General features: G+C 39.0%; 1 protein-coding gene across 5 annotated transcripts in view; it reads right to left on the bottom strand.

Annotated features, from left to right (window-relative positions):
• LOC127646275 (microtubule-associated serine/threonine-protein kinase 2-like) overlaps positions 1–13,488 on the bottom strand; it is a 213,360-nt gene that overhangs the window by 77,392 nt on the left and 122,480 nt on the right. For all 5 annotated transcript variants that reach the window (XM_052129780.1, XM_052129781.1, XM_052129782.1 and 2 more), the window contains one exon: positions 3,498–3,529. In XM_052129780.1, the coding sequence (XP_051985740.1) occupies positions 3,498–3,529 (32 nt within the window). The remainder of the gene's footprint in view (positions 1–3,497; positions 3,530–13,488) is intronic.

Here is a 13,488-nt window from a genome sequence, read left to right as displayed (position 1 = left end):
AGAAAAGTAAAAAGATGAGATATTTTTCGAACAGAATGAGAAGGAAGGAGATGAGAGGGTGCGTCAAAAAACGAAGTACCAAATCCCTAAATGAATCGGGGATAAAATGAGAACTCACTGACCAACATTTTGGTTGAACAGAAGGCTTGATTTGATTAAGATCTGTAATCCAGCAGCGAGTGGAATAAACTCACTGAACCCTCACAATAGCAGGCATTCTGCCCACCCCTGCTACGCACTCTGAGCTATGCAAAGACAACACAACATAAAACTCAATGCATGTACAAAAACACATCAACAGTATACTCTCACATTCAATATTACTCCCACGAAACACTGTCTGCACACAGATACGCAACAACCCCCCACCTCCTGATGCTGATATGGCACTTTCTTATGATTGGCTGTAAAGAGTACATTCTTTGCTGGCAGTGAGTTAAAAATAAATGGCAAGAAAGATAAAGACATGTGTGTCAGAACAGGGACTGCGATACTCCGTAATCTAACTGTTATTCCCCCTAACAGTCACCATACAACCTCTGTGGCACAGTCCATGTGCAGTACAAACCGCATTGGCTACACAGAGATCTGGCAGGAATGCTACCAAATGGATACAGCTTGTCCAAAATGTACAAAATTCTGCCTTATCAGGCAGTATCCAGATGTAGGAAGGCATCCAAATTGAATGACTGTGTAACATCCTGTCTACTGAGATGTCTCCATCTGGTCGATGTATCCTGCCTATAATAACAAACTATCCTGTTTGAATGATTCCGCAATCAGTTCATTTTTGACTATTTATAAATGTATTTAATATATATTTTAATTAAGCATTGCAGTCATTAAATGTTCACTTGATTATATCTAAAGCTCACTTTAATTTTTTCTTGATGAGTTGTGAAGCAAAATGTGCCCTGTGCAGAGTATGCACTCCTCTGCTAATCTCAGTGTGACATTAGTGTCAGTATACTCCAATAAATTCAACATCTGGCATCATTTTCTTTCATTCAAGTGTGACAAAGATATCCAAACAATAAGAGCTGGTCAAAATGACTGTTGCCGGAGTGCTTGAATTGGACAAGTTATTTATTAGTCTGATGTTGATCTGTGACTGTGAAACTATTATAGTAAACAAAGCAGAACAGAATGACTGAACATCTGCAAAATAAATATTACCAACAGAATTAGAACAAGCACTAAGGTTGCACGATATATAAGAGGCCATATCAGTATCGGCCGTGTGGCGGAATGATCCGCCCCTCCGGCTAGTCATCGTCGCCCCGCCTCTTAGGGCCGATTTGGGAGGGAGAGCGAGAAGAGGTGCATAATTAATAAGCCTTGTTTAGTCAGCAGTGAATGAAGCACACCTGATGGTAATTCATCACCACTGTCTTTAAAATGCAGAGCGCACCTCTTCTCAGGGAGCCGGCTTCAAATCTCCACGTGTGTACACACTAATATCCTCGCATGCCCAGGGCCAGAGCTGGGAGGGTTCGGAGCTGGACGAGATGGTGTTCTGCCGGACCTGCTCCTTGGATCCCAAGACAAGATAATGAGTCGCTGGGAGTGAACAGTTCACGTTGCCACTGATGAGCTAGATGCCAGGCCGCCTTCCCCTCACGCTTGCCGCGGGCCTGGGAAGACAGGCCTCCAGTGACGACGCCACCCTTCGCGACGTGGACTTTGGAAGGGAGCGTGAGCGGCCTACTGACCCAACCCGTGCCTGGGCCATCCTATGGACACTATCTCGCTCTTTCATGGAGCCCAATTTCACCATGAGGATGCCAGATTCCCCCTTTATTATGAACACTATTCCCCTTTGGACATTTCACGTTTGTTATTATTTCCAATAAATGCCTGTCCGAGGCTTGATGCCACACCCACTGTGTCCGTCTCTTGCTTACCCTGCCACAGCTGATAAATTAGATTTTTTTATGTTATCAGTTATAGGTCCAAAAAGAAAATTAGACAAATATTTTAACAATAGGGGTGTAACAATTCACTCATCTCACATTTCGGTTAGAATCATGATACTGAACTCATGGATCGGTCCACGATTCTTTTAACTAATGGTGATACTAAATGTAAATATTAGCTAATAATTCTGCTTACTGAAAATACGGAATTATGTTAGACACAAATAGTGTTTACACACCATCACAGATTACATACATTTAAAATATTTTAAATAAAAATTTAATTTTTCTAAAATATTACTGTCTAATATTCTTTTCAAAAACACATTAAATGGAAGTGCATACTTATTCAGTTAAACAATTATAATGTACTAATGAAAAGCAATCTGACCAGTCTGCCGCTACGCAGCCCCATACACAGCAAGCTGCGATGCACTGTGTGTTCTGACACCTTTCGATCATGGCCAGCATTAAGATTTTAAGCAATTTGTGCTACAGTAGCTCTTCTGTGGGATCAGACCAAATGGGCTAGCCTTCACTCCCCCTTGGGCGCCCATGACCCTGTTGCCGGTTCACCGGTTGTGCGTCCTTGGCCCACTTTTGGTAAGTACTAACCACTGCATACCAGGAACACTCCACAAGACCTGCCATTTTGGAGATGCTCTGACACAGTTGTCTAGCCATCACAATTTGACCCTTGTCAAAGTCGCTCAGATCCTTACAGCTGGGGTAAGGGTGCATGCCACACATGCATTTTTTATCTTTATATATTTGTATATAAAACAAGTTTACAATGAGATTGAGACTTGTTTGCATTCCTTCTTGTAGTATTTTTACAGGTTTGAATTAAGTGCAATGCACTGTATTGCTAAGTAGCTCACTCATCAAATTAACTATAAATTGCAAAGTCGATAGACTTTTTTTTAAATAAAAAAAAGTTGGCCATAGGGATGTAAAATTTCTTAAACTGGTTCAAAGTATGCTACATTTGGTAAATGATTATGGGAAAGGAAAGATTTAGATGTTTCCTGGCAGGTTCAATGCTTTCTGTATTTGAAGTAGTTATAAAATAAAAGCAGTTATCCACTGTACATGCTTGATTTCATTTGAAGTGCTCTGGGTGGGAATTTGTAAGCTGAGCCATTTGCTTTAGTAATCAGGCACACATAATGTAGATATTCAGATTTAGATATGTCGGCTGTTGGCTTCCAAATATAATTAATTATCGGGCAAACCTTCCATATCTGTGCATCCCTAACTAGCACATGCAGGGTAGGACACTAAAGTAAACACTCCATATGGGCTTCATTTCTCCACCGCAATCATTCAGCATTTGAAAGAGTTTTATGTAACACACACATAGGACACATTTAAGTAGAATTAAAATAGATGACCAGAACAAAATGCATCTTTTCTGAATGGGCACAGCAACCTGGGCATCACTTGGGAAAATTATTTTCCCCCAAGGCCTGGTTCTTCACAGTAGACCACTTTCAGTGGACTTAAGGGCCCTCTACTGTATATAAGCAGAGATTTCGCTCTGCCTCCTGAGAAAAACCCCAAATTAAACCAGGTACTCACAAACTGCCTCGTCTGGGAAGACTCAGCTCCTTCTGAAATGAAAAAAGAGAAAAACACAAGATTAACTGTAAATCGAATCAAATACTAGGCAAATAGCAGAGCTTGTGCACTACAAGCATACAAGATATAACAGAAGCCTGAATTTTTATGCAGGATTACATCGTCCACCGGATGGCACAATTTAACTACCACAATTCAACTCTTCAAAAAAAAAAAAAGTATAGGATTATGTACATCAATGTTACTAATTGTATTTTAGATAAGGGTTAAAAAGCATCACTCAATGTTATCCAATATGTAACAGGGGGCCCTCTCTATCCAACAAGGAGTCCTAGTACTTAAAAAAAAAAAAAAAAAAAAAAAAAAAAGAAAGCTGAATTCCCCTGTTGTGTATTCAATTCATTTAAAGTGGAATGGTGAACTGTATCAAGCATAAGACGTCTTTTTTCAACTATATTAAAGGTTTAAAAAACAAAACAACCACTAGATGGCAAAAGTGAGTTTTGTTTACATACTCTGCCAGATTTACCTTGGAGTAGTGCATGTGTACTGTTAGCTGGACCAATAAAAGAAAACTGATAACAAGTTCAAAGGACCCACAGGAAAAAGACACAGAATAAGGCCTTTCCATCTGTCGTCCATAGAGACACCAGATTCACTATTGTAAATATATGTGGGAGTGCAAACAAACACATTCATATCATGTGTACACTACACATAGGCAAACACTACAAATCTAGCAGTGATTGAAATTTAGCCTACTATGCTACTGGAAAACAGTAAGATTTTCCTCTGTTTCAAACATATCATAGGTGTTCCACCAATACGAAGGCTGTTCCCAAAGGTAGCATTGCATGAGTACTTCATGGAGAAGGCAATCTCAAAATGTATTGCAACAAGCTTGATTTTCTTTAAATTCTAAAAAGTATTAAAAAAAAATAGTAGTGTAATTAAGAATGGAATATTTTACCTAGGGATGCACCGAAATTTCGGCCGAAAATGGCACTTTCGGTTTTTGGCCGAAAGAGAAAAAAGGCAGAAAATATATACCTCCTCGCCTCGCCCCGCAGTGCTCAGATTTCACTCTGGATCGATCTAGCCCTTATCACAGCTCTACCCAACAAAGGCCGATCATGTCAGCGGTGTGGAAATTCTTCAAAGTTTCTGATAAGGACATCAAATTTGCGATCTGCAGAGTTTGTTCAGCAGAAATTTCAAGATATATATACAGTGGGTACGGAAAGTATTCAGACCCCCTTAAATTTTTCACTCTTTGTTATATTGCAGCCATTTGCTAAAATCATTTAAGTTCATTTTTTTCCTCATTATTGTACACACAGCACCCCATATTAACAGAAAAACACAGAATTGTTGACATTTTTGCACATTTATTAAAAAAGAAAAACTGAAATATCACATGGTCCTAAGTATTCAGACCCTTTGTTCAGTATTTAGTAGAAGCACCCTTTTGATCTAATACAGCCATGAGTCTTTTTGCAACAAGTTTTTCACATCTGAACAAGTTTTGATGCAACAAGTTTTTCACATCTGAATTTGGGTATCCTCTGCCATTCCTCCTTGCAGATCCTCTCCAGTTCTGTCAGGTTGGATGGTAAATGTTGGTGGACAGCCATTTTCAGGTCTCTCCAGAGATGCTCAATTGGGTTTAAGTCAGGGCTCTGGCTGGGCCATTCAAGAAGAGTCACAGAGTTGTTGTGAAGCCACTCATTCGTTATTTTAGCGGTGTGCTTATGGTCATTGTCTTGTTGGAAGGTGAACCTTCGGCCCAGTCTGAGGTCCAGAGCACTCTGGAGAAGGTTTTCATCCAGGATATCCCTGTACTTGGCCGCATTCATCTTTCCCTCGATTGCAACCAGTCGTCCTGTCCCTGCAGCTGAAAAACACCCCCACAGCATGATGCTGCCACCACCATGCTTCTTTGTTGAGACTGTATTGGACAGGTGATGAGCAGTGCCTGGTTTTCTCCACACATACCGCTTAGAATTAAGGCCAAAAAGTTCTATCTCCATCTCATCAGACCAGAGAATCTTATTTATCACCATCTTGGAGTCCTTCAGGTGTTTTTTAGCAAACTCCATGCAGGCTTTCATGTGTCTTGCACGGAGGAGAGGCTTCCGTCGGGCCACTCTGCCATAAAGCCCCGACTGGTGGATGGCTGCAGTGATGGTTGACTTACTACAACTTTCTCCCATCTCCCGACTGCATCTCTGGAGCTCAGCCACAGTGATCTTTGGGTTCTTCTTTACCTCTCTCACCACGGCTCTTCTCCCCCGATAGCTCAGTTTGGCCGGACGGCCAGCTCTAGGAAGGGTTCTGGTCGTCCCAAACGTCTTCCATTTAAGGATTATGGAGGCCACTGTGCTCTTATGAACCTTAAGGGTAGCAGAAAGTTTTTTGTAACCTTGGCCAGATCTGTGCCTTGCCACAATTCTGTCTCTGAGCTCTTCAGGCAGTTCCTTTGACCTCATGATTCTCATTTGCTCTGACATGCACTGTGAGCTGTAAGGTCTTATATAGACAGGTGTGTGGCTTTCCTAATCAAGTCCAGTCAGTATAATCAAACACAGCTGGACTCAATTGAAGGTGTAGAACCATCTCAAGGATGATCAGAAGAAATGGACAGCACCCGAGTTAAATATATGAGTGTCACAGCAAAGGGTCTGAATACCATGGTGGTGGACCATGTGATATTTCAGTTTTTCTTTTTTAATAAATGTGCAAAAATGTCAACAATTCTGTGTTTTTCTGTCAATATGGGGTGCTGTGTGAACAATAATGAGGAAAAAAAAATGAACTTAAATGATTTTAGCAAATGGCTGCAATATAACAAAGAGTGAAAAATGTAAGGGGGTCTGAATACTTTCCGTACCCGTTTTGTATATATATATATACACACACACACACACACACACACACACACACAGTACAGCAATAGATTCTACAGGAAAGTGTCCCGATCCACAGCAGTGCCATAACTAGCGCAGCTACAACACAACTTGAGACGTATCTAGCTGAACTACCCATTGACAGAAGTGACAATACCCTTGAATACGGTCGCATAAACAAAGACTGCTTTCCTTTGCTTGCGCGGATTGCGCGCACAGGTATTTATCTAGCACCAGCACCAGCACAGAGAGTGAGAGACTGTTCTGTGCAGAATCTCATGTTCTTGATGAGCTTTCTGACAGGAGAGACTGTCAGAAAGTTTAGCAACTTTTGTTCTTGAAGAGAAACCGGTCACTTGTACTTAAATAGAAAGCGTCCAATATGATGTGTATAGCAATTACATTACACTTGTTCTTCACTCGAGGATACATCTGTCATTTACAGTTGTGGTTGGATTTAGTTCAATTACTGCTGTTTTGCACAATAATTTTCAATTAAAGTGTACATACGTTTACATAAACAGAATAGAGCACTGATCTATATATATAATTATATATTATAGTTATACACTCACCTAAAGGATTATTAGGAACACCTGTTCAATTTCACATTAATGCAATTATCTAATCAACCAATCACATGGCAGTTGCTTCAATGCATTTAGGGGTGTGGTCCTGGTCAAGACAATCTCCTGAACTCCAAACTGAATGTCAGAATGGGAAAGAAAGGTGATTTAAGCAATTTTGAGCGTGGCATGGTTGTTGGTGCCAGACGGGCCGGTCTGAGTATTTCACAATCTGCCCAGTTACTGGGATTTTCACGCACAACCATTTCTAGGGTTTACAAAGAATGGTGCGAAAAGGAAAAACATCCAGTATGCGGCAGTCCTGTGGGCTGAAAATGCCTTGTTGATGCTAGAGGTCAGAGGAGAATGGGCCGACTGATTCAAGCTGATAGAAGAGCAACTTTGCCTGAAATAACCACTCATTACAACCGAGGTATGCAGCAAAGCATTTGTGAAGCCACAACACGCACAACCTTGAGGCGGATGGGCTACAACAGCAGAAGACCTCACCGGGTACCACTCATCTCCACTACAAATAGGAAAAAGAGGCTACAATTTGCAAGAGCTCACCAAAATTGGACAGGTGAAGACTGGAAAAATGTTGCCTGGTCTGATGAGTCTCAATTTCTGTTGAGACATTCAGATGGTAGAGTCAGAATTTGGCATAAACAGAATGAGAACATGGATCCATCATGCAGGCTGGTGGTGGTGCTGTGATGGTGTGGGGGATGTTTTCTTGGCACACTTTAGGCCCCTTAGTGCCAACTGGGCATCGTTTAAATGCCACGGCCTACCTGAGCATTGTTTCTGATCATGTCCATCCCTTTATGGCCACCATGTACCCATCCTCTGATGGCTACTTCCAGCAGGATAATGCACCATGTCACAAAGCTCGAATCATTTCAAATTGGTTTCTTGAACATGACAATGAGTTCACTGTACTAAAATGTCCCCCACAGTCACCAGATCTCAACCCAATAGAGCATCTTTGGGATGTGGTGGAACGGAAGCTTCGTGCCCTGGATGTGCATCCCACAAATCTCCATCAACTGCAAGATGCTATCCTATCAATATGGGCCAACATTTCTAAAGAATGCTTTCAGCACCTTGTTGAATCAATGCCACGTAGAATTAAGGCAGTTCTAAAGGCGAAAGGGGGTCAAACACAGTATTAGTATGGTGTTCCTAATAATCCTTTAGGTGAGTGTATATAGATCAGTGGAATAGAGGCCCTCTGCCATTCTGTGTTCTGCCTTTTTGTTTCAATTAAAATTACTGTTGCATATTTAAACTTTTTGAAAGATGCTAGCTAAGTTCATTACTTGACTGTTGTTTTGCATATAATAGTTTTCTAAAACTTTACATTATTTGGATTATTGTTAATAAAATCTGTAAAATTAGATTTTTACTGAACTGAATGAAGAATAATATTTAATATAGTTTTAATATATTCTGGAGTGCATCCTGGATTTTTGGTTTTGGCCCAGAATTTTAATTTCGGTGCATCCCTAATTTTACCTAATATTTGCTTATTGCAGTGTTAGATCAGCAACATACAAATGTTAGAATCAATTGTGAGTCTTCCATGCAAAGCACTTTTTTGTGGATTGTGGAGTTGCTGCCTAAAGCCTGGAGTACACAGTGCGAGTTCTGCACATATTACGAGTCAGTTTATCTGATAATCATTTATGTTAATGATGACTTAATGACTTGGCAAATTCCGAAGCAATCGCACACATTTTTGTGCTACTTATCCATATAAGACATAAATCCAGAGGAGGACATTGCTTTCATTCCTTGTAGTTTGCGATTTAGAAATAAAAAACTAAGACTGGCATAGCCAGGGGCTGCATTAGCTGAAAACTCATCTTCCAGTATAGACGATCGATAGATAGATAGATAAATAGATCGATAGATAGATATAATTATTACAAATCCTGTCCTACATTTGACAGATTCTTATTTTGAAGGGAGGCAAAGTGATTACATGACTGCATACATTAATCATAACAACAGCAACACAGCTGCCAGTACTGCATAATAATAAAGGGCACAAAATTAACAAGGTGAGCAAAATTCAAGCACCATTTCTGACTGCACAAACATGACATTTAGTGCAGAATTATTTTAGTGGAGTATAGGTTACCTGTATTATTCGGTTTAGATGCAGGCTATGTCCTTCTCATCTGTGTCACAATGTCAATGCTTGCATGTTGACAGCGGACATGCTGAAGAAGTCTTGTCTATGTAAATGCATGTTTAAATGCAGAGTTGTAACACCTTCTACTGATTGGTCAGCTTCAGATAGATCGCCACATAGGCAAGTTCAGACAGTTTCAGGGGCTAATCGGGAAGATCGGGAGAATTCCCAATGGGCTGGTCAAAAATTGGGCCGATTTGGTCCGCAAGTTGATTGGCAAACTTTCATCATGTGTTGCATAACGGTCTGTAACAGTCTGTATTAAAGGGATCAGAATTGAGTTCCATGTTATAGCAGACACAGTCTGTACTTTATCATCTCACACCCAAACAAATGAGAGAGTAATCTGTGAGAGACAAAACTGATATTGCTGAAGCTGATGTTGTGCTGCTTCACTTGACATCGTGGGAAGAGTCATGGAAGATTCATCGAGAACAGATAGGCTACTAACAGCTGAATGGATGTACGTGCTTCAGGTAAAAGATCATCACAAATTTAATACTAACTGTAGTCTCACAATCTCAATCAGTTAATCTCTGAAATTCTCTTCCCTAGCAGTTCAGAATGATAATAACAATGTCACAAAATAACAGAATATTGAATACAGATGCAACAGCACGACACGGTACACATTTACAGCTCTCAAAAGATTAAACTCAATACCACAAACCGCAAAGAGTGCCTTCAATATTGTATCATGTGATAAAACCCTCTTAAAGTGAAAGTAACCATTTTGCCTTTGTCCTGAACATTTACATTCCAAGTAAAAGAAAAGTACAAATGTGTTATTTTTATTTTTGTATTTTACTTTATTGTTGTAAAATGGCACGTTTATGAATGGCATGTAAAATTTTAAAACAATCACTCAACATTCATCATTTCACTGGATCTGTTGCTATTTTAATGATCTAAAACACAAAGAACTGACCATTTAAAGAGTATGTACATCTTGAAATATTTCTAAACAGTTATAGTTCTACAGTGTTATTATGTGCCTAGATAGTCTTTAAAATAAATTTAGTTAACCCAAAAATGACATTTCTATCATTATTTACTCACCCTCATTCCATCCCAGATGTGTATGAATTTCTTCTGCTAAACACAAACTAAGATTTTTAGAAGAATTTCTCTGTTGGTCCTTTAAATGCAAGTGAATGGTGATCAGAACTCGGAAGGTAAAAAAAAAAAAAAAAAAAATCCAAACAACTCCAGTGGTTAAATCCAGTGTGGGTGAGATATTTAAGACCTTTTTTTTTTTTTTTTTTTTACCATAAATTCTCCTCCTTGCCTAGTAGGGGGCAATATGCATGAAATATGTAAATCACCAACAACAGAAGAAGAACTGAAGAGTGCTTATGAAAGTGAAAGTGGAGATTTATAGTAAAAATAATTACTTAATTATTGATTGTTTCTCACTGCTTCTCATTCACTTGCATTGAATGGACAAACAGAACTGAGATATTCTTCTAAAAATCTTCATGTTCTGCTAAAGAAAGTCATACACATCTGGGATGTCATAAGGGTGAGGAAATGATGGGTCAACTATCCTTTTAACATTCACTTACTTTTACAACACATACAATGAACTCTTATGTCAGAAAGTGAATACCATATGTGGTATAATGACATGGAGAGCTTAAATAATTTTCAAGTAATTGCACATATTGCATATATTTGCTGTGATCTTATTTTATTGTTATCATCTTCACCACCAACCCCCACCCCCCTTTTAGGTATGGACTGAATTGGCCATGACATCCGGGGATCCCACTCTGAATATGAATCCCACTCCGATCCTGGACAGTTTTAAAAATTATCAGGAGGTCGTGAGCTGCTCGTAATCCACTCGCCTCTGCTTGTAATTCCTCTCACACGATGCGAGCTGCGACCACATAAGCAACCAACGATTTCCATGCGATCTCTCCCAACTGGAAAGAAAGAAAAAAAAAAAGGGGGAAAAAAAACGGTCGGGGCTTGCATATCAGCCAAAAATCACACGGTGTACACCCGCCTTAAGTAAAGTGATCCAGATCAGTAATTTACACAATGAGGTTCCATGACAGATAGGATGGTGTCTAATGCCATTTTCCATAAAAAAATGCATTGATTTAGATAAATGTATGAGCAGGGATTTTCCTGCATAGAGAATTACTAGGCGGCCGCCTCCATCAAATTTTGTGCCGCCTCCGGCTGTCTACAAAGCTCTGGTGGGTGTCTTCATGGAAAACATTAACAAGCATTGCACTCAGTGGATTGTCATTTATAACTACAAATCTCTGCAATAATAATAAAATAATTCCATTGTCGAATAGTCGCTTGCTGTCATTTAACATAACTTGAGATCATATAAAAATATAATGATGACACACGAGACGAGAGGAGCACTGCAGCTCGAGTGTCTGATAGAAACACAGATCACAGCTTGGCGATATATCTTTATTTCATCCTTAAAGTTCAAATACTACAGGAGCGTGACATGTAAATAAACACAAATCCAAAACTGTCACTCTCTGTGTGGTTAGTCCCTTTCAAATTTGAATATTATTAGAATTTTTAAAATATGTAAGGTAAAAAAAAAAAGAACTTCGTTTCTCTGCCCAGTTGACAGCCCTACAAGTTACACACTGATTTTCAGACTTTGGAGCACATTTACTTCAATGTTGGGATCTAACTACTGGCCATATGTTCATGATGGACAGTGATGTAGTCTCACTTCCTGGTTATATTTTTCTATAATATGTTGGATCAATTTTTTTTTTTTGTTTGTTTTACAGACTTTAAAAAATGCTCAGAAAGTCAGACAGCTAAGGCTTATTATTGGTGTTATTATTGAGCTTATTTTTACTTTAAACTCAAACCACTAGATCATTTAATACAATTCCTCCTCTGTATGGATAACAAGCTGCAGGACGAAGCAGTATTCTACTTAATTGACAATTCAAATGTAGTGTTCATCCCTCTAAATACTTAAGATATGGTACAATAAATAAATAAGGACAAAGTTTTGGGGGAAAAACATTTTAAATCTCTACATTTGAACCAACATTGCAGAATTCAGGAACCAATTTGTTTGAATTCTGAACCAATACGGTTAAACCAATTTGATAAATGTATGTACATTTTGTTTCATAGCAACTTACATAACTATAGTTTTAAGTCAAAAGGATTTTTCATTATTGTTTTCAGTATTTCTTTTCTTCATTTATATATATATATATATATATATATATATATATATATATATATATATATATATATATATATATATATATATTTTTTTTACATAAAAACTGAGAAAAATATGTATTATTCTTGTTCCATCACATCACTGGATGAGAGTAAATAGTAGCCTTACTCAATTCAAACACTCTAAAGAGCTTCAGCTTCCCACTAAATCCACCTTTTATTACTTCAGGGATAAAGGAGGAGAATGCACATGATAGACAATAGTAAATGTTAAACAGTGGACTAGAGCCAGTAGATGAGCTGAAGAGGGAGAGAGCTGTAACTGTATTTAGAGCATGTCTTCGAGACATCTGTCTGCCCACATCGGTGGAGGATGGATGCAGAAACCCCTCATGTCCTTCTGACCCATATGCAGAATATTAACACAGCAACTTCTCAAAGTGCAGCTGTAGCAAAACACAAGCTTACTTTTTAATAAGCGACTCCATCAATACCAGCCTGATATGCCGGCAGGCTTTTTATAAGGCAGATTTTCCTGTTTTTCATTTAAACTTGAGATCACTTTCCCTCTTGTGCTCCCATCTTGCTCTCTCTCTTGACCTCTGTAACCTTCCACTCTCTCTCTATTACAAGTCTGAGGTGCTCAACAACGCATTCCCAATGCTCTGTCTGAATACAGGTATACATGCATCAGCCTCCGGGTGCTCTGCATAAAATAAACCTTGTTAGTTGTGTGTGTGAGATGGAGTGCGCATCTACACTCGTTGCCAAATCTGATTAGTTCTAGAGCAGAGCAGTTTTGTCAGATATCTGGATAGTGTGCACGTACGTGACCGCATTCAGGAGAACTGAACCCAGTGGGGTCCTTAGTCAAAGGAGGGAAAGATTGCCATAAAAATTTTTTTTCATGTCTATTATTATATAGCTCTCCACTGAATGCAAAAAATAGGGTGTGGCAGATCATGGTCATGTGTCGGTCTGCAGGAAACTACAAGTTGCTGAATGTAAAGGGACTATATACATTTTTTTCAATTCTCAAATGTAAAAAAAAAATCCCCATTCAAAGTCTGTTTTTTCCCACAATTAATTTTCATGTGCAGACCATGGGCAAAGATGCAGACTGTCTGCATATT

This window comes from Xyrauchen texanus, chromosome 7, assembly GCF_025860055.1.
Source record: "Xyrauchen texanus isolate HMW12.3.18 chromosome 7, RBS_HiC_50CHRs, whole genome shotgun sequence".
Lineage (NCBI taxonomy): Eukaryota > Metazoa > Chordata > Actinopteri > Cypriniformes > Catostomidae > Xyrauchen > Xyrauchen texanus.
The sequence above is the reverse complement of the archived record's forward strand: the minus strand, read 5'-3'. Positions and strand labels throughout refer to the sequence as shown.